Here is a 23126-nt window from a genome sequence, read left to right as displayed (position 1 = left end):
GCACAAGCTTACTTCATGTCTCTGTCACATTTTGGTGATTCTCATGCTATTAAAAAATTTTCATTATTATATCTGTCATGGTGGTCTTGATTAGTGATCTTTTAAATTTTTCCTTAATTCTCAGTGGGGGTGGGGGGGCCTTACTATATTGCCCAGGCTAGTCTCAAAGTCCTGGCCTGAAATGATTCCCCACCTCAGCCTCCCAAAGGACTGGGATCATGGGTGTGAGCCACCACACATGGCTTATGTTTGATGCTATTATTTTAATTGTTTTGGAGTGCCACAAAGGATGCCCATATAATATGGCGAACTTAACTGGGAAATGTTCTGTGTGTTCTAACTGCTCCACTGACTGGCTGCTCCTGCCCTCCTCCACCCCCACTAATGTTTCTCCCTCTTCTTGGGCTTCCCTGTTCCTTGTGACACGACTACATTGAAATCAGGCCAATTAATAATCCTACAATGGTTACTATCTGTTCAAGTAAAACGAAGAGTCACACGTATCTCACTAGAAATGATTAAGCTTGGTGAAGAAGGCATGTTTAAAGCTTGATTTAGGCTAAAAACTAGGCATCTTGCACCAAACAGCCAAGTTGTAAATGCAAAGAAAAAGTTCTAGAAGGAAATTAAAAATGCTACTCTAGTGAACATGAGTAAGAAAACAAAACTACCTTATTGTTCATATGGAGAAAGTTTCATTGGTACAGACAGAAAGTTTAGAAGAAATTAATTTTAACCCTGATGCATGACTTTGAGGGGTTCAAGACTTCAGTGGAGGCAGTAACTGCAGATTTGGTAGAAAAAGCAAGAGAACTAGAATTAGAAGTGGAGCCTGAAGATGTGACTAATTGATACAATCTTGGAATAAAACTTTAACAAATGAGGGTTTACTTCTTATGAATAAGCCAAGAAAGTAGTTTCTTGAGATGGAATCTACTCCTAGTGAAGATACTGTGAATAATGCTGAAACAACAACAAAGTGTTTAAAATATTCCATCGAGTTGGTTGATAAAGCAGCAGTAGGGTTTCAGATGACTGGCTCAAATTTTGAAAGAAGTTCTATAGTGGGTAAAACATTATTGAATAGCATTGTATTCTACAAAGAAATCTCCCATGGAAGAGTCAATCAATTGATGCAGCAAACTTCACTGCTATCTTATTTTAAGAAATTGCTGCAGTTACCTCAAACTTCAGCAACCACCACCCATACCAGTCAGCAGCCATCAGCATCGAGGCAAATCCTCCACCAGCAAAAGAACGGCAACTTGCTGTAGGCTCAGATGATCATTAGCATATTTTAGCAGTAGAGTATTTTTAAGATAGGCATACTGCTTTTTTAAACATAAGGCTATTATTGTACACTTAATAGACTAGAATACAGTGTAAACATAACTTTTATAGGCACTGCGAAACCAAAAAAATTTGTGTGACTTGCTTTACTGCAGTGGTCTGGAACAAAACCCACAGTACCTCCAAGGTATGCCTATATTAAGGAATTACTGATAATTTTTTTAAAGGTGCGATGTGTTATGGAGGCTTTAAAAATTCCTTACCTCTAAGAGACAAATATCAAAGTATTTACAGATGAAATGAGATTATCTGTTACTTAATTTAAAATAATCTGGTGGGGGTTGTGAGGTAACCTGGGAAAAATAGATTTAGTAAGACTAGCAATATACTTGTAATTACAAAAGCTGAAATAACTGACATACAAGGTTCATACTACTAATTTCTCTAAATTTTAGCTATGTTTAAAAATTTCCATAATAAAAGAATTTCAAATAAAATGTCAAAAGGAGAGAAAAAAAGTAAAAAGCTAGATAGAGCCTAGAATTAATTAACACACATGTAATAATAAAATAGGTCATAAACTTAACCTAATTAGAAGTCACAGATAATTTCAAAAACAGGAGAAATTTGTAATGGTGTTCCTTGGCTGTCAGTTATGCTAAGTCACTTGGAAAGCTACAGTCAAGTTCCAACATCACGGCATGATAGCTAGATTGTAAGGACTTGAGAAAAGGGAAACATACTACAGTATTCTGCTGTAACGGCCATGTCTGTGTAACTCTCTCCTCCCAAATGTGTGCCGCAACAATGACCCTTTCTTGTTCTTCATAAAAAGTTATCTCGTATGTTTATTTAAAACAAAAACAAAACACAACCAGAACAGAATTATGACTCTGAGTATAGCCTGGCCAAGAAGACAACCAACAGCTGACTTTAATATACAACTCTGAACCAACAGTTTACATTCGCTGATATCACTGCATAAGGAGAATACCTAGACAACTGTTTATCGGTTTACATAAGCTTTGGCCTAAGCATGTCAAAACTCTCACATCGTAGCTGTGTTAAAGCTGACATCCACACGATTTTTCTCACAGAATAGCTTTCTAGATTTTATGTTCCTTATTTATATATACTATCCTAAATAAAAGTATATGCATTTTAGCTACCTGTTAATGTAAAACATTCCAAAAAAAACCTATACATCTGTAAGCAGATACTACTGCTTTTTGTGGACCAAGCCAAAATTTTTTTAAAAAAGAAGACACATACTCTAAGTCAGGCAGTGGCTGATCAAAGTCATGAAATTCTTCAGGTAAAGTAATGGCATTATAAGCTGCTTCCCGATTTTCCTCAGGCAGGTCAACAACACCTGGAAAATAAATGCTAAGTTTGAATATCTAGCTACCCATAAATTATCTAGGGATAAGGAGGAGATAAGTAAGTATAATTTCCTAAGTTTATATTCTAATAGAAAGGTTGATAACATATGCAAAATACCTTAAAGCACAAGTACTTCTCTTTTTCTATGCTCATAAATTGTATTCCTTGCTTCATGAAAAAGTCAAAGCACTAATTATGCATTAAGCTGACAAATGTTTACATGGACATATCAACAAATAACTATTAACTTGTAATTAATTAAACATGATATTTAAGGGGGGAAAGAATGACTGCAAAGGAGTGCCTTAAATGTTAAAAGGAGCTGGTTATTTTACAGAAAGCAGAATTACACAATTTTACTTTTCTTTATATTTTTCAAATTCTAATAAATATGCCTTGCTTTGAAAGACAAACAAAAAGCATGTTATTTAGATAAAATGTGTTTATTGTTCACATGTTAAGTACTGTAGTCTTTTTCTAAATATTTTTAAATAAAATCTTAGAATCTCAAACATTTTACTGTTCACAAAGTGACATAAAATGAAGTATTAGAATGTATCCTTGGTAAAAACTGTTAAGGCATTTCTTCTATACACATTATTTTAATTAGAATAAAATTTCATCAATGCTTTTAAAAATTTTAGATATGTGAATTTAGATAAGCAGTAATTATCTACTTAGATGGTGGTGTGGTTAGTAACAACAAAAAAAAGTACAAAGGACATTTATTCAGGAAAAAAGCTTAAAACCCTAAAATTATCTTTTCTGAGCTATATTTTTAAAAAATCATTACATAACAATTAGTTTTCAACATTTCAATCTCTGATGACTCGGTCTATGTAAGCTGCTGAAAAAAAGTACTAAAAAGGCAGCTCCAAACGAAGAACAAAAAAGGGAGTGAGCTCCATTACTTCATAGGTCGAAGAAATGCAAATAAAGTACATTTCCTCCCTTGAACCACTGCCTCCGCAAGCCTGTTGATTTAGAAAATGTGTTTAGCTACAGTAACAAAAAAAATATGAGAAACTCCAAAGCAAAAAAAAGCTTCAACAATACCTGGCCGAAAAGCCATCTTTATCTTAATGAATGCTTCATTACAGTCTGCAAGAAGGTATTTGGCTTTCCTGTGATAGATTCGAACCACTCCCAGTAAGAGATGTCCTGATGTCCGTAATGCCATTTTCACCTATGAAGAAAACATTAATCATATTTCAAAGCTTGCATTCATGCTACTTAGGGTCTCTATCTTTTCAACTTTTTCCTTTAAAATTGCCTAATAATCACATATGTTTCTCACTGTCCTTGCCTATAAATTCCCTGAATATATGGAATATACCAAAAAGACAGTGGTAATTCATGAATTAACATAAACATGAAGGTAGCTAGGGAGCAAGCACACCATTCCATAAACTGTGTCATTAGCACATTAAGGAGCATGTAACACTTTTGGATGCCAATCCAGAGCCATTGCTTCTTGCTGGCTAAGTCAATTCTGATTTTGTTTGAGAAGCAAATGTCCCCATATTGACAGATGTCTCATTCCTCTCTGCTAATAGCTGTTCTAGGGAGGGCATGAAACACAGTTCAGCCAATTGAGTAATAGGTGAAGTATGCCAGAGAATTTCTGAGAAAGATATTCCCCTCAAAAGGACATCATCTCTCTCTTCCTTTCCCTTTTCCTGCTTTGTGAATAGGTAGGACTTGCTCAGTTGCTTCATGCAGTCACCCTGTAAACCACAATGCTGAAGTATGAGGACAGGAAGCCAACAAACTAAGGATGGAGAGTCCTGGGATGACATAATCAAGCTGCTGAACCAATCTCAGATCTGTTCCCAAAATTTCAATCAAGCCTGATATTTCACTTATTGTTTAAGCCACTTTTTACTAAGTTTCCATTAACTGGAAAGCATACTAACCGAAAAAGGGTAACAGTACCTATACCTTTTTTCACCAGTAAATATACTACCTAACTTTTTTTCAAGGCAGATCTTGATCAACATTAATTTGGGATGCAGTATGTGGAGAAGCAGTTGGTAAAACAATGAAACAAAATCAATCTAAACACAAATATTCAAAATTCCTCTAGCCATAAGGAAAACTTACTGAAGGAACAAGGCAATATGAACTCAAATATCCCCGGATACTTTCCCAAATCACATAATAAGATGCAACAAGTTCTAAGGTAATAAAAAAAAAGCTTTTAACATTTGCTCTTATTTAAATTATGATTCGTCTATTGTTATTCGTAAAATAAAATGCTGTATTTTAAAGTTTATGTGTATTCTCTATAGCACTCCAGGACCCTACTTATGACTCTCAGGCTCTGCACTTATGAGCATTTTATGTGACTTACAGAATAAATGATGATGTCTGTGGCCATATATTTTTAGACATCTGAAATTATACCCAATTTGTGATCAAATTCAGAATGTATCAATGAATCCCTAATTTAAAAAAATCAAATTAAAATGTTGCTCCTAATGGAAAAACAGAATCTATTTTTATGTGGTATTATAAAACTTAAAATTAATGTTGACTGTACTCTCACCTAAGAACAGAGGAGAGAAAAAAACCTCTGCTTGCTATTATCTTGTTTAGAACTAGCAACTTTCAAAAAGTGGTGTTTGGGCAAAAGCTTGTTTTCTAGATTAGTGTGGTTCAGAGTTTAGCCTAGGAGTAGGTAAAATGAGGTATGGCATATGTTTTGAGCTAGTGTGTGTTACAGTGTAAACATAAATATAATAAAGATTTCAGTCTACATATTCTGGAAAAGCTCTGCAAAGGGAGCCAGTGGGTCTTTCAATAGGAGAGTGGAAGAAAGAAGGGAGTATGGAAGCATGGATTGCAAATGAACATGTGTGATATTTATGCTAAACAACTAAACCAACATTTCACAATGAGAACTGCACACCAAAGTAAACATTAGAAATTTCAGGACAGTTCACTCTGTGGAAATATCTTTACATCCTGTTATTAAATAAGTAATAGCTCAGCTAGAAATGGTTTAAAACATTGAAAGATAAATCGCTTTCTTTCATAAACACATTACAATCTTTTACATGATTCCTGAACTGCCTGCTTTCCTTTGTGGCTGTTCATGTATACCTTCAATTATCAGATTGTCTCAAATCCTTTGGTAGTGTCCCTAAAGGGGTACAAAGTACTCAGTACATAGCATGAAAAAAATCTGTTGTTATCCTTTTAAGCCAAACATTCTCAATATTTGCTTACGGATGTTAAAGATTAGCCACATATATACTTTCAAGAAAAGAGTACCATTTTTCTCTTTTCCATTAACTTATCCCAGTAAGCATACCTATAAAAAAAAAATTGACCAACAGTACAATCTCAGCAGAGCAAACTGTTAGTGCCTATCAGAAATCTCAAAAACATGTTTATCACTTGGCCTATCAATTATAATCCTAAAAATAAATCTCAAGAACATACTTAAGGGTGTGAACAAAGATTTAACAAGAAATGTTTATTAGACGGCTAGTCTTAAAATAGAAAATAAAATGACCTATAATCCTACCACCTACAGAAATCTTTAATCATTTTTTGGTATGCTTTCTAGGCTTTCCTGTGTGCATGCACACAATTTTTCTTAGTATATATACACAAAAACTGATACAACTGTCAGAAGACTGCATCCAGGAAAAAGAGCAGTTTTAGGTTCACAGCACACTTAGGAGAAGATACAGAGATTTCTCATAAACACCCCCTTCCCCACATAGACAACCTTCTCCACAATCGACACCTGCCATCAGGGTTTCATTTATTACAACTGATAAACTTATATTGACACATCATTACCAGAAGTTCCTAGTTTACATCAGGGTTCACTCTTAGTGTTAACATATTCTGTGAGTTTGGACAAATGTATAATGACATTTATTAACCATTATACTACCATGCAAAACAGTTTTACTGCTCTAAAAAGAATCGTCTGTGCTCTGCCTATTCAACCCTCCATTCTCTCCCCATCCTCCCATCCTTTTACTGTCCCATTTTTAGTGTTGGCTTTTCCAGTGTCCCATAGCTGCAATCACAGAATATGTAGCCTTTTTAGATTGGTTTATTTTACTAAGTAATATGCATTTACAGCACTTCCACATTTTTTTTTTTTGAGACAAAGTCTCTGTCAGTTCACTGCAACCTCTGCATCATGGGTTCAAGTGATGCTCCTGCCTCAGCCTCCCGAGTAGCTGGGCCTACAGGCACATGCCACCATGCCCAGCTAATTTTTTATTTTTAGTATATGGAGTTTCACCATGTTGGCCAGGATGGTCTTGATCTCTTGACCTTGTGATCGCCTGCCTCAGCCTCCCAAAGTGCAGAGATTACAGGTGTGAGCCACTGTGTCAGGCCCATCTTGTTTTTTTTTTGAGACAGGGTCTCACTCTGTCACCCAGGCTGCAGTCAACTAGTGCAAGTTTGGCTCACTGCAGCCTTGACCTTCCAAGCTTAACAGATCTTCCCAACACAACCTCCCAAGTAGGTGGGAATACTGGCACTTGCCACACAGTCAGGATAATTTTTCTGTATTTGTAGATAAGGGGTTTGCCATGTTTTGAACTCCTGGGCTCAACCCATCCACCCGCCTTGGCCTCCTAAAATGCTGAGACTGTAGGCGTGTGCCATCGCGCCTGGCCTGTTCCTCCACAACTTTTCTTGACTGTAGAGCTCATTTCTTTGTAGCATTGAATAATATTTCAGTGAAAGGTTAATTTATCCATTCATCTACTCAAGGACATCTCAACTGCTTTCAAGTTTTGGTCATTATGAATTAAGCTGCTATAAAAATCTGTGTGCAGGCTCTTGTGCAAGAAACAAATTTTAGGTAAGAATAATGTTTAGTTTTCTAAGATACCACCAAACCGTTTTCCACAGTGGCTGTACCATTTTGCATTTCCACCAAAAATGAGAGCCACTGTTGCTCCACATCCTCACCAACATTTGGTGTCGTCACTGTTTTGGATTTTGGCCATATTAACAGATGAGGAGTGATACCTTGTTTTAATGCTTGTCTTTGCATTCTCTTGACAGTATCTTTTGAGAGCAGTACTTTCTAATTCTTAAGTCCAGCTTCTGAATTTTTTCTTTTTTAGATCATGCCTTTGGTGTCATATCTAAAGACACTACCAAATCCCAGGTCATTCAGATTTTCTGCTATGTTATCTTCTAGCAGTTTTATAGTTTTGTGTTTTACATTTAGGCCTATGATCCATTTTGAGTTAATTCTTTTGAAGGGTGTATGGTCTATCTAGCTAGTTCATTTTTCTTTTGCATGGTGTCTAGCTACTCCAGCACTATTTGTTGAAAAGACTATCTTCCAATGTATTGTTCTACTGTCATTTTTAATGGTTTCATTGGATAGGACCAGAAGAATTTAAAAAAATTAGAAACAATGTAAACTATCCCAAAAAAAGGGAGGAGTAAAATAAATCATACATAACCCAAACAATGATTTACAGTTCCATAGTTCCTTATCCAAAATCCTAGGGTCCAAATGTTATAGAATTCAGGGCTTTTTGAACATTATAAAGGTAATGCAGAGTGTGTGTGTGTGACAGATGTGTGTACACACACACACAAACAGTGTAATATTCCCAAGAATGTCTAGAGCAGCTCCCCACAATTATTATGTACATTAGCATTCCCATATTAAATGTATGAATATTTAGGTAACTAAGGGCTAGGTGCAGCGGCTCATGCCTGTAATCCTAGCACTTTGGGAGTCTGAGGCAGACAAATTGCTTGAGCTCAGGAGTTCAAAACCAGCCTGGGCAACATGGCAAAACCTTGTCTCTACAAAATTACAAGAATTAGCCAGGTGTGGTGTGCCCATCTGTAGTCCCAGCTACTCAGCAAGCTGAGGTGGGAGGACTGCTTGAGCCTAGGAGGTGGAGGTTGCAGGGAGCCAAGATCATGCTTGCACTCCAGCCTGGGTAACAGAGTGAGATCCTGTCTCACACAAACTCACTTCAGTCTAGGTTAACTCTGTTTCAAATTTTGTATTTAAGTTCTTTGTATTATGCTGTATATTACAACCATTAGATGCTTAGAGCTATTAGAACTGCTCCTGAATGCAGTTGTGTCACAAAATATAAATGCAATTTTTGTGTACACACCTAAAAAAATTATGTGCATTATGCATTCACACAAGGTATATCAAAACATTACTAAAGATCTAAGTAATATGACTACAGTTTTTCAGTTTCTAAAATTTTCACCTTATCAAAATTTTCAAATTAGTACTCTTAGAAAGAACACAAAATGTTTTTAATAGCAATAAATTCCACCAGCTATAACTCTAAAACCAGCCAAAACTCCATATCCAAATGGAACTTTCTAATTTACTGTAATTCCAAGCACAAACTTTCATTTCTCCCACCTAAAAAAAAATATTTTCCACATAACTTTTTGAACAAGTCTCTGCTTCATCCCCAGCTTTATTCTTCTGAGACTCCTTCATTATTCCAGTAATAAAAGTACTCAATGTATTACATCAACACTGTCCAAACTCAAAATTCTACGAGTAGTTCCCACTGCTGCTTCACATGGCTATGATCTGGAACATTTTGACTACAGGACAGCTGGGGCATGCATGTGGTGCGTGCGTGTGCACTTGTGTATGTACATGTAAAATAAGGTACAGGAAAGAGTCTTTAAAACCCAGATATAAATGTATATAAATTATATTTAAGGACTCTTTCTTTGAGATTAGTCTTTCATACATTTTTGAAGTCAACATGTGCACTCCTCAATGAAATGCTAATGATGACAGTGGATGGTAAAGCCACCTCTGTGTTTTAAAGGTTCTTTCTTGGCAAAGCGAAAAACCCACAGAGTATTACTTTAAGTCATACTATTTTGAAATCCAAGTGTGTAAACCAGTGCCTCAGAACAGTTTCAGAGGACATTAATAAAAGCTCATCTAAGGAACAATCAGTAAACAGTATTTGGGCACTGCCCTGACTCATGCTTATTTGCCATTAAAAACAGGCAAATCAAAATGTCAGTGCACTTAGAGATTGTTTTTTTTTTTTAAAAAAAGAATCATACCATGACCATGTCGAAGTATGTCTAGAGGTGATAAAGATTTCACATAATAAAGAAAAATTTCTAAGGATTTCCCTTGCCTCCAATATATCTACCTAAAAAAACTGCTTTAGAAGTTCTGTTTCACATATCAATAAACAATCAACAAAGTAAATAAAAATGTCAACATTAAACATACCTTTGGTGAGATGATACTCTCCACGCTGCTCTCTAAATTACACTCGAACACATGGGCTTTGGTTAGCTTCTTATCCCAATGGGCCGCTAGCCAAATTTTGGCCAGCGGCCCTCTTTTACTGAGAACAAAATGTGCGTAGAACATTGTTCTGGTTGGCTATGAAAATAGAAGAAAACCTAAGAGGGGGGGAAAAAATGTAAATATCATCCAACAACTGAAATACTTATCAAGACATAAGACATCTAAAATTTTTCTTCTCTCTTTAATATAAAAACTGTAAAAGGCTCGAGTAAATGTTTAATACATATTTTTAAAAAGTCTATTGCTTTAATTTTGAGAGGGAGGGAAAAACAGACCCCAAAATTCTAAGAGGTGAAAGTAAAAGGGACAAGAGTCAAATTGCTTTCATACCTGGTTTCACTTCTATCTTGATTGACAGTGGAAATAGTTTGTTTACTGGTCAAAAGCTAGAGAATATATTTTTTGTGGCAAGAAAAGAACATCTAAGAAGAAAGATACTTAGGCACAGATATCAATCTATGTGGAAATTTCCATTTTTAGAATTCTATTAAAAATTGTGATTCTGGGATAAATGATCTGTAAAACTGCTACTACATGAAAAGCACTGTACTAAGCATTTCATATTCTGCCAAGAAAAACTAAGTAGGTGGACCAGCCCCATTTTAGAGGTGGGAAGTTTAGAAAAACAGAGGCTCAAAAAAGGTAAAGAATTATATATACAGTTTTCTTAACTGAGGAACTTACAAAGCATTTGTCTACTTATAATTTAAACATCAAATCAAGGACAACATATAGCAGAACATTTATCTTACGACTGAAATAGTCTTGGAATCACAAATGTTACCGTCATTTTACTTTCCTTTTGCACTCTAATGTATTAACAAAAGAAAGGTAGCTTGAAAACCCCAGTTCAGAAAAGTATATTAACTGCAGGATATTTCCTTTATGTCATTTAGTTTCCCTCTTTCACAGAGTTAAAAAAAATGTACCTCGGCAAATGAATTTCTGCTTTTTTCTACAATGTCCACAACTAGAAAACGACATACGCCTTGCTTTCACAGAAATAAAATCAAGTACATGCACAATACATAAAAAGTACTTTAAAATTTTAATTTGAAATAGAGTCACAGGGAGTCATGAAAATAGTAGGTCCCATGTACTTTTTACCTAGTTTCTCCCAAAGGTGACATCTTAAATAACTAGAATGTAGTATCAAAACCAGCACTGAGATTGATACAATGTGTCTATAGACTTATACCATTTTATCACATATGCAGATCTGTATAATCACCACTGCAAAAAGACACACAACTATTCCATCACTACAAAACTCATCATGTTCATCCCTCTCTCCCTGCCATTCCTAAGTCTTGACAATCACCATCTGATTTCTAATTTTGTCACTCTTTTTTTCTTTTAAGAGATGGGGTCTCATTCTGTCTCCCAGGCTGGAGTGCAGTAATATGATCATAGCTCACTGCAGCCTTGAACTCCTAGGCTCAAGCAATCCTCCTGCCTTAGCCTCTCAAGTAGTTGGAACTACAGGTGTGAGTCACCACACTGGACTTAATTGTGTTGTTTTGAGAAAGTTATATAAATGAATCATATAGTATGTGACTTCTTTGAAATGGCTTTTTGGATCTAGCACAATGCTTCTGTGATCCAAGTTGTTTTATTCATCAATAGTATTCCCGTCTACTTGGAATGTTGGGTAGCATTCCATGAGATGCATATATCATAATATGCTTGCACATTCACCTAGTGAAGGACATTTAGTTGTTTCCAGTTTTTGGCTATTACAAATAAAACCGTTACAGTGTACAGACTTTTAGTGAACGTTAGGTTTTCATTTCTCTGGGACAACTGTCCAGAAGTGTGATTGCTGAAAAGTATCATAAGTGTATGTTTGGTTTTTACAGAAACTTTAATACAATTATCAAAATAAAGGTTTTTTACATTTACAGACAAGATTATCATCAAATTTTTATTGAAAAGCAAAGAAACTAGAAAAGCTGAAACTATTTTGAAAAAGTGAGAAGAATTAGTCGACTTAATTTCAAGACTTACTATATAGCTACAATACTCTACACTGGTATTGGCAGAGAGAGAAACAGTCAATGGAACAGAACTGAGAACCCAGAAACAGCCCATACAATGAAGTTCGACTGATTTTTTTTTTTTAATCAAAGACACAAAAGCTATCTAATGGAGAAATGACAGATTTCTCAACAAATGGTGCTAGAGTGATTAAATACCATCAGAAGGCCAGAAAACACGCACATGCACACACACACATCCCCCCAAAACAAAAAAGGCAAGGGAAAAAACCCTCCACCTAAAACTCACATTTTATATAAAAATTCAAAATAGACAAAACTTTTTAAATGGCAGAGGGTGGGGAGGACCTTCAGTACCTAAACCTTGGTAAAAATTTTGACACAACAGCAAAAACACAACCCATGAAGGAAAAGTTCTTGCTCAATAAACTCGCCTTTATCAAATTAAACTTTTGCTCTAAGAAAGAAATGCAAAGATAAGTTATAGACTGGGGAGAAAATATTTGCAAACCACACATCTGACTAGAACTCAGATATAGAATATGTAAAGAATTCTCAAAACTCAGGAGTAAAAAGAAAAAAAAACACAATTAGAAAGTGAGCAAAAGAAGCCAGGCGTGCTGGCTCATGCCTATAATCCTAGCACTTTGGCAGGCTGAGGCAGGCAGACCACTTGAGGCCAGGAGTTCAAGACCAGTCAGGGAAATTAGGCAAAACTCCATCTCTACTAAAAAATACAAAAATTAGCTGGGTGTGGTGGCATGTGCCCATAATCCCAGCTACTTGGGTGGCTGAGGCAGGAGAATTGCTTGAATCCAGGGTGAGTAGATTGAAGTGAGCCGAAGACTGTGCCATTGCATTCCAGCCTGGGTGACAGAGACTCTGTCTAAAAAGAAAAAAAAAGTGAGCAAAAGAAGATAAATTTCATAGAAGAGGTTTACTGATGACAAGAACATGAGATATTCATTTATCACTAGGCATTTGAGAAATACAAATTAAAGCCAGAAATGTTATCACCACACACTTACTGTAAGAGCTAAATTAAAAAATAGTGACAACATCATATTCTGGCAAAGACACAGAGAAGCTGGATCTCTTACACTGCAGGTGGGACTAAAATCTCTTAATTAAATTTTTTTCTAAAAGATACAGATAGTTTTCATGTTTTCACCGAATCTATAAATCTTAAAATGAGAATTTTGCCTACTGTACTTTCAATTAAAAAGTTCCCATTCTTTTCAACGATATAGAGAAAACATATTTTAGTTAAGCATATCACAGGCAACAGATTTCTTATATGTCAACAATATTTGGGAGGGTAGGGGGCTACGGTGCAAGACTACTGCAGTCAGGTTTGCCTTATCTCCATTTCCATCACTTAATAGTAAAGAGTCTTGAAATTCTCATTTTCTGTTTCTAATCTTCCCAAAGGATTACTAATTCATACTAAAAAAGAATTTTCTCAAAAGAAAAAAAAAAAGGCTTCGCCAATTGTCTAATGTTGTGAACTCTTCTTCCTAAATTTGGAGTTAAGGACGGAAAAAATTGGCTAGGCATGGTAGCTCACGTCTGTCATTCCAGTACTTTGGGAGGCCAAGGCAGGAGGATTTCTTGAGGCCAGGAGTTCCAGACCACTCTGGCCGATACAGCAAGACTCTGTGTTTATTAAAAAAGAAAAGAATGAAGAACTACTATATTCTATAGTAGGAAGAACTCAAAACATTCTTGAGGTACGAGCATTTAATAATACCTCAAAGATCCTTTATTTGGCATTTAGTATTTTATAGATTAAAACATGCTTCCCATACTGGAAGAGAGCTTCCTATGTTTCAAATCAGTGCCTACGTCAAGCCTTAAAATGTCATCAGAAAACTTAAGCTGCCTCAACTGTGTTATAAATGAAATCTACAGAACTGTATAGAAACCCAACATGGCGGTGTGTTCTGAGAAATATGATCGCTGCTGTACATGACAAGCCCCAAGTTCCACTATGGAAGCAAGCAACTGTATCCTAAATAAACAAAAAAACTCCTTAATATTAACTTTCTAGAATACTGTCTGCTGCATGAAAATTACTAAATATGTATTTAATGAATAAAAATAAATATGATCCACCAGGTGATCTCATAATTGACATATGTAAAAAATTTTAGACATTTTAAAAATTAAATCTACTGGCATTTTTCAACAGGTGTCAGTAGCTGATGGCCAGCACTTCAGCTGCTGGTCAGAGCACCATGCCTAAAATATCCCAGCTATGCAGAGGCAGAGATTCCTAAATAGATGCCTGTTTTGCATCAGATGAGGCTAAGGAAAGCAGAGTGGTGCTAAAATTAATGTGGGAAACAATTAGCAAGAGGAAATTACTCTAATAACTAAAAGAAGCCAAAGTAGCGTGGTGGATCAACTCCTGGTGCATATCTGAATGAGGAGAAAGTGTGATTATAATTGCCTTTTAAGCCAATATTTTCCCTTAATACCAAACTTCATCCAATCTCTTTAGATCTGAAGATTCTATATTCTGTTAAATGTAAGAACCATGCAGAAAATCTGCATTTGATACCAGAGCACAGCTTAGCGTTTCATGATATGAGAATGATTTTTTCTAAAGCAGCAAGCAATTTTTTCAACTGATCCTGAAAAATTAAAGTCTGATGTGAAACGGCAGAAAGATTGCTACTTTAGAACATATTCAAGAATGCAAAAAAACGGGCAATTTAAGATTGCTTCAAAGAATCAGTCAAACTAAAGCTCATGCTTCTAGAACAGTGTCAGTCAGTACCAGTACTTCATTAGAAAGCAGAGTAGGACGGTGGTGGTGTAAATTGGTGTGATCTCTCTGAAGGACAATATGGCAACATCTTATGAAAATTTCACTTACACTTTCCGGCCAGAAATTTCACTTTCAGTAACCAATACAAAAGATACACTTGGAGATGCATATCAGTAAAGACAAAAACAAAAAAACGAAACACCAAAAAACCCAAATAAAACTTACTAACCACTACGTGTTTTATGTATTCAACCTCTTCATGACTGTCCTACAGAAGTAAATACTGGTCCATTTTTCAGGTGAGAGAACAGATGAAGATAAGTAAATATCACTAGCATTTAATGAAAGTGGAACTTGAACATCAGAATCCACACTTCTAACTACAACACTATGCTGGCTTGCCAGAGCAGAACAGCAAAACATTCAAAGTAATCTACTTGGCCATCAATAAGTGGTATGAAAAATTAACATACCCAAACAACAGAACACAGTCGGTCCTCCTTATCCATGGCTTCTGCATCCACGGACTAAACCAACCCAGGATAAAAAATTGCTCGGGGTGGGGTAAGGGAGACAAAGAATAACACAACAATAAAAAAAATACAAATAAAAAACTGTAACAACTATATTAGCTACTAACATAGCATTTACATGGTAGATTATAAGTAATCTAGAGATTATTTGAAGTATATGGGATGTGAGTAGGTTATATGCAAATACTACACTATTTCATATAAGGGACTTGAGCATTCATGATTCGGTCCCAGAACCAATCCCCCTTTAATATCAAGGAACAGTTGTACACTACAGCTTTAAACAGGAATACAACATTTGTGCTAATATGGAAAATCTCCAGGTTAAGTGCAGAAAAGTTGGAGTTAAAAAAAAAGAATGGTCTTTTCTCCATATATTTACAAGCTCTTGAATAAGCTGAGAGTATCTGCGGCGTATACATGAAAGTGGTGAAACTGGTTAACTCTGAAAAGTAGGTACGCAGGGCATGCAAGGCCTACTTTTCTGCAATGCTCGATACATACACATATAAACTTGGGGCATATATGTGTGTCACCTATTCAAAGTAAAAACTACTACCTCAGAAGTAAATTCATAATCCTGCTTTGTCATTAATTAGCAGGTTAAGCTGCCTAACCTCTGCAGTTCAGTGTCCCTACTATAAAAGCATAAAAGGTTGAAATCTGGTGATTTCCCTAACCTTTGAAAACATCAATATCTAACTCAGATCAGAATGGAGCTACCTCTTTGGGGGAGTGGTAGGCAGATCTCAGAAGGTATTTCTAACCCTGCACACTAGAAATTTCCTCTGTTTTCCTTCTAACATCCTTTGACCAAGGATTTTTAGAATCAGACAGTCGTAGGTTCAAATTCAGCTCCCTCTTTACATAGTTGTTGAATAACGGTAAGTTATTTCCCAACTATAATAAAGTCGGGATAATATTCACCAAAAAAGATTATGAAAACTAAATACAAGAGCACATCTAACATAGTGTCACTGCTGCTGCAAAGAGTTAACTCTCAGGACACTCTTGATGCAAAACATTAACTAGCCAATATAATCATGTCTAAAACTATCATGACATTTAAACTAAAAACACAACCTTTCTTCCAAGAATTAGAACATTTCCAATCTGTACCAAACTATAAAAGAGTTTCTCAGAATTTGTGTGTTTCACAAAATAGTAATTCACCAGAAAAGAAACTCTCTTTTCTAATTCTGACTTGTGTATAAAAAGTACTATGTCTATTAGTTACGCACTTCTGTCACCTCAACTATGCAAACTTAACTTTCTGGAGATATGGCGTATGTCCTAATCAATGCCTTGCCAAAAAAAATCAGTTGCCTCCGACATTAACAAAGGTATTTAATGACTTTACGATTTCAGAAACCTTCTGCCCGTCTCCAAAATTCTAGACTAGCACAGCCCACTGGCATTCACATCCATTTTAAGAAAATAGAAAATTGTGCCTGAAAACCAATTACTCTCCTAACCACTATGAGAGCAAAGATAAACTTTCCCTTGCAAAAAGAAGCAGATAAACACGTCTTTCCCAGAAACCCTTCACACAAATGCTTTTTTGCACGCTGAAGACATTAACAAATCAGTGACCAAGTAACCCCCCCGGCATTTCCCTCTTACAAATTTGAAGAAGGCCACAAAGTCTGGCAGCACAACTCGACAGTATCACCCTACACTATCAGAGCGGATCATTCGCAAAAAGCCTTTTTCCGATATTTATCAGAAACACACACGTCCCCCACAGCGTCTCTACAACACCCGATATCCTTAATCACTTTTAAAAATAACTGGAAAAGTTGAGGGGAAAACCAGTCATTATGCAAACGTCCTCGGAATAAGAAGCAACTTCCCTCCGTCGCTTTTTCTACGTGTCTGTGCAAGGTTTAGTATTCCCAATGTAAAAATTATCTTTTTAAAAGGGGAGGGCAGCAGTCACTGGCCGAGGGGCACCCGCCGCCGCCCCCGCCCCCGCCCCACCAGGTCCGCACGTTCTCGAGCCCCGCACCCGAGCTCGGCGGAAGGTTGCTGCTCCCGGGGCTGGCAGTGCGGGCGCCGGGCCCGCCACCTCCTCCTCCCAGACAGCCATTTTTACTCACGGAGTAGGCGGCCCGGTCCCCAGAGCGGGCTCGTTCAAACCTCCTCCCCATCCCTCTGGAGCCCAGGGTTTCCCCGGCCTCCTTGGGGACGTGAGACGGGACCGCAGAGTAACAGCCTTTGCTCAGAATGGATTAGAACCATTTGTTACCGAACAAGCGATGATGCGGGCCCAGGCTGCACGGGTCCCGGCCGAGGGCGGGCCCGGGGCGAAGAGGGCTGGGCGGGTAGCGCCGCCGCTCGGGCGCAGGGAGGGTGGCAGCACGCGGGGCCGCGGCGAGTGCTGCCTTCTCCCTCGCCCTCCCGTCCCTAGGAGTCCCGCTCCACGACTGCAGCGCGGCGGGGAACGGGTTGGGGGGAGGAAGCTGAAGGGAAAGAAGGGGTCGGCGAGCCTCTTACCTTGCTCTCCGCTGGGAGTTGAGCGGGCTGGGTGGCCCGGGGAGGGGAAAAGGGTTGGGGGAGGGGGCGGGGAAAGGGGGGAACCCTTCGAGGTGTAGCTTCGGAGCAGCTCCAGCCGCCGCCACAGCCGGCGCCTCCTTTCCGATTCACTCAAACAAACAAGATGGCTGCCGTTACGCCGCGGCTCTTCCTGCCGCCCAAATCCTCGGTTCAAATCGGCAGGATGTTTACGGTCAAAATGGTACCTGTGCGCCTGCGCAGCCGGCCTAAGCCGCAGAAGGAGCGGTGCATGCGCAATGACCATTTCCTTTTTTTTTTTTTTTTTTTTTTTTGGAGCCCGCCCCCTGGTTGTGTAGTCCGCAACTGAGCAAGCGCAAAGGTGATTCTCCTGCGAGAGGGTCTTTGAGAGGCGTGGTGTTGGGCAATAGCGGAGGATAGCGCACGCGCAATGCTTTCCAGTGAGGCGAATATTTGCGTTTAGCTTTATTCTTGTGCTCGTTTTAAAGAAAAACACCGTCGTGGTGCAATTTTGTGTGGCTCCACACAAAAAATTCATTTTATGGCTCTATAACGATAAAGGTAACATAAAAACCTCAAACTAACTCAGTAAAATATAGAGGTTCTCTCACTCAGTCAACCCTTATTACACAGGGTCTTCTGTTTGCTACATTTTGTGCCAGCTAGGCTCTGGATGTAGTGATGAATATAACAGAGATAATTCCTGCCCTTGGGAAATTTTCAGTATAGCTTTGGAGGGAATCTTAAAATTTCTTATCTTAAAAGACTTACTTGTACCACGAAGAAATTCACTTTTTTTATTGTAGAGATTTTTCCAGTGATGAAAGAAATTGAAGAGGACACACAAAAAATGGAAAGATATTTTGTGCTCATGGCCTGGAAGAATCAATATTGTTAAAATTTCAATACTACCCAGCGCAATCTACAGATTCAATGTAATCCCTATCAAAATACCAATGACATTCTTCACAGAAAGATAAAAATCCTAAAATTTATGTGGAACCACAAAAGACACAGAGTAGCCAAAGCAATCCTGAGCAAAGGAATAAAGCTGGAGGCATCACATTACCTGACTTCAAATTATACTACAAAGTGATAATAAACAAAACAGCATGGTGCTGGCATAAAAACAGACACATAGACTAATGGTATAGAATAGAGGACCTAGAAATAAATCCATACATATACAGTTGACTATAAATCCATACATATACAGTCAGTTAATTTCTGACAAAGCTGCCAAAAACATATGTTGGGTAAGGGAGGGTCTCTTCAACAAATTGTTTTGGAGAAACTAGATAACTACATGTAGAAGAATGAAACTAGATCCCTATCTTTTGCCATATTAAAAAAAAATTGAAACAAAGTGACTTGAAGACTGGAATATAAGGTTTGAAACTATTGAGACTACTAGAAGAAAACATTAGGGAAATCTCCAGAACCAAATATTTCTTAGTAAGACCTTAAAAACGTAGACAAGCAAAGCAAAAAAGGACAAATGGGATCATGCCAAGCTAAGAAGCTTCTGCAAAGCAAAAGAAACAACAAAGTGAAGAGTATTTTCTCCCAACCCATCAAGTGGGAGAAAATATTTGCAAACTACTCATCTGCACAGGATTAATAGCCAGAATGTATAAGGAGCTCAAATAATATAATAGGCAAATACTCAAATAATCCAATTTAAAAATGGGCAAAAGACCTCAATGGATATTTCTAAAAAAAAAAAAAAAAAAAAAGACACACAAATGGCCAACAGGTATATGAAAAAATGTTTACCATCACTAATCATCAGAGAAATGCAAATCAGAACCACAATGAGATATAATCTCATCCCAGTTGAAATGGAGATATAATCTCATCCCAGTTGAAATGGCTTTTATCCAAAAGACCAGCAATATAGAATGCTGATAAAGAAGTGGAGAAAGAGGAACACTTGTACACTGTCGGTAGGAATGTATATTGGTACAGCACTGTGAAGAACAGTACGGAGAGTCCTCAAACAACTAAACACAGAGCCACCATATGAGCCAGCAAGCCTACTGCCGAGTAAATACCAAATAAATAAATAAATAAAATAAAAAAGAGGAAATCAGTACATCAAAGTGGTATCTGCCCTCCCATGTTTATTGCAGTGATATTCACAATTGCCAAAATATGGAATCAATCTAAGTGTTCATCAGTGGATAGATGGGTAAAGAGAACGTGGTGCATATACACAAGGTAATATTTTTCAGCCTCAAAAAAGAAAAAAAATCTGTTCATTTGCTGCAACATGGATAGAACTGGAAAACATTAAGTGAAATAAGCCAGGCACAGAAAGACACTAGTGTGAATGTTCACACTAATATGTGGGAGCTTAAAAAAAAAGAAGAACTCATGGAGATAGAAGGTAGAATGATAGTTACCAGAGTCTGGGAAGGGTAGTGGGGAGGGGGCAGATGAGGAGGGCATGGTTGTTGGGTTCAAAAATGCAATTAGGTAGAAGGAATAAAACCTAGTGTTTGGTAGCACAATAGGGCGACTACAGTTAATAACTTATTGTATATTTCAAAATAACTAAAAGAGTGGAATTGGAATGTTTCTAACACAAAGAGATGATAAATACTTGAGGTGATGGATGCCCCAATTACTATGATTTATTACACATTGTATGAGTGTATTGAAATGTCAGATGTACCCTTTAATTATGTACAACTATTATAAATCCATAATTAAAATGTTTTTTAAAAGGAAATTTTGTGTCCAGTTTCTGAATGGGTTTTCATTTTTAAGTAAAACACACAAGAAAAACAGACATTTAAGTCCATAGACTCCTCATTGGCAGCAAGCACTACTTCTAGACCCTTCCAGGGTTTTAATCACACACAGAACAACTCACTTTTACCCTTATGCTGTGATAGCAGGTGGATAAGAAAGTGGACAGTCTTGTGCTCCATTCACTGTGGGTCAACTGTTTTTGGCTTGGGGCAAGGTTCATCTCACTGGCTGGAGTCCATTAGCTAAGTGGCCATACTGGCCAGAGATCAAAGCTTCATCAAGTCAATTCCTGTTTTAGTTAGCTAAATATTTTATGTTCTTTTGGTTCATTTTTAATGGAGACTTTAAGCAGTTGGCATTAAGGGCAGGGTGCAGTGGCTCACACCTGTAATCCCAGCACTTTGGGAAGCAGAGGCAGTTGGATCACGAGGTCAAGCGATCGAGACCATCCTGGCCAACATGGTGAAATCACATCTCTACTAAAAAAATACAAAACTTAGCTGGGCGTCGTGGCATGCACCTGTAGTCCCAGCTACTCGGGAGGCTGAGGCAGGAGAATTGCTTGAACCAGGGAGGTGGAAGTTGCAGTGAACCGAGATCGTGCCACTGCACTCCAGCCTGGCGCCTGGCGACAGAAACTCTGTCTCAAAAAAAAAAAAAAAAAAAGAAGTTGGCATCAAGGATAGTTGTTAAAATCCCAAACTGGGGAGTGAAGGGGTACAAGCACTTTTAACCATTTTAAACATGGTTTCCCTCAGCCAATATGGATTAAATACTCAAAGAACTTAAATCCTTCCTGCTGGTGTGACTTTAAGCAAACTCAACAGTGGCAGTTGTTGCATCATCTGAAAAAAAAAAATACACGCTCAACTCCTCGCAATAGAAATTAGATTTCTGTCAGTGTACAATTTAATTCCTCACTTGAAAACAATTTAGGTGTATCAGCTGCTAAATGGTCTCAAAGCTAATCTTGTGGGAAATGTTTCCTGTCATGTTAAGAATCACATGACCACGTTGCATGATGAAGAATTTGTTGTTATTATTAAATTTCAGTTTAAATTTATCTCAGCTTCTATGGCCAGGTGAATATGCATTGCTATTGTCTGTCTCTCTTACAATACATTAGCTTTTAGAGTTTTTGTTCATGGAACCATATATTTTTCCTCCATATTTGAATAAAAACAATTCTCTTTTCCTAATTTCTAGCAGCAAGTCTGATTCTAACATTAAAATCAAGAGGCTTACCTTTTCCTTAAGACTTTTATTTTTGTACTTTTGAGGGATGATTATGAACATTGGCTTTGGATTCAAATTCTTCTCTTCTACCTCCTAGCTGTTTTAACGTGTGTAATTAATGTCTCTGGGCTTTAATTTCTTTATTTCTAAAATGAGGATAATATTTGATGGTTGAAATAATTCAATAGGATCACATATACAAATTGCTTAGTATAGTGCTTGGAACTGAGTACTTAAGAAATGGCAGTTATTACTCTAGTTTTATCTACTTTCTGCAGAATGAAATATCCAGTAAGGTATGGCAAATATTTGTCAGATATTTAGTTCATAAGAACAGCAGTAAATACCGGATACTCTACTCCCCATTTTGACCGTATCCTGTTCTGTGACTGTATTCGAAAATTATTCTCTCTCTCTCCCTCTTCCTCTGTCTTGCATGCTGTTCCCCTACCCTAAGGTACCTCCCAAGGTACTACATTTCTTTTCTCTTAAACTGTTTATTCTTACTCAGAGGCCTCAACTCAGCCCACCTTCCCATTTGTAGATTTTAATATAGTTTCTTCACATACAATCCTAAACCCTGAAACTGCTGGATTTGATCCTTTTGAACAGGGTGTATGTTTTATTCTGGCTTGGAGTCTCCTCTTATCAACATACTCATCCATCTCCCTGTATTAAAATGTCAAGTTAAATTTCTTATTGCAGGAGTTAGCCACAGTATCTCTTCTCCCTGGAAATACTTATCTGATGAATGTGCATTTGTCAAATTTAGTAATTGTGAATTTATTTGACTAAAACCATGAGAGGACAGATTTCAATTACAGATTTTGTCTTTCTTCAGTTGCAAATGATCTGCTTTTCCTTTTCTGACTACTCAGTTGATGACTGGTATGATTTGGGGAAATCACTGTCTGAGAGACTAGTTGTTGCCACTGTCTTGAGTATATTTGTAAAAAACAGCTGTGCCCTGTCTGTACCATGCGATTTTATGATAATGCCTCCCTCCACACACACAACTGAGAGTTTTTTTTGCGAGATAAAAACTGTCATAGAAAAAGAGAGAAAAAAAGTATTGTTATGGAAAAAGATGATAAAACAGTAGCAGATTTGTTTAAGATTTACATAGACTTTTGTAGACGTGTTCTTCTGAACTGGTAACTTTTAAAACAGGATACTCTATCACAATAAAATAATTATAGTAATTAGGAGGAGTTACATGAAGAGAAGAATAAGACAAGAAAACAGACGTTTCAATGTTAGGGAGGATGGGTATTAAATACGTTGCACCAGATTTTAAAAAAAATTTTATTTAAATAAAAATC

At 37.2% G+C, this 23126-nt stretch overlaps 1 protein-coding gene across 3 annotated transcripts in view; it reads right to left on the bottom strand.

The window, feature by feature from the left end:
* RAD21 (RAD21 cohesin complex component) overlaps window positions 1-23126 on the bottom strand; it is a 97308-nt gene that overhangs the window by 13141 nt on the left and 61041 nt on the right. Inside the window, exons 1-4 of one of the 3 annotated variants that reach the window (XM_078353275.1) lie at window positions 15238-17962; window positions 9914-10089; window positions 3730-3859; window positions 2563-2662 (exon numbers count right to left, since the gene is read on the bottom strand). In XM_078353275.1, the coding sequence (XP_078209401.1) occupies window positions 2563-2662; window positions 3730-3859; window positions 9914-10057 (374 nt within the window). In that variant the 5' untranslated portion in view covers window positions 10058-10089; window positions 15238-17962. Of the gene's footprint in view, window positions 1-2562; window positions 2663-3729; window positions 3860-9913; window positions 10090-15237; window positions 17963-23126 lie in introns of those variants that run through there. The other 2 variants (XM_002759275.6, XM_035277308.3) reach the window with 2 other exon arrangements.

This window comes from Callithrix jacchus, chromosome 16 (genome assembly GCF_049354715.1).
Source record: "Callithrix jacchus isolate 240 chromosome 16, calJac240_pri, whole genome shotgun sequence".
Classification (NCBI taxonomy): Eukaryota; Metazoa; Chordata; class Mammalia; order Primates; family Cebidae; genus Callithrix; species Callithrix jacchus.
Note: the sequence above shows the minus strand (reverse complement) of the source record. Positions and strands in the feature narration are given on the sequence as shown.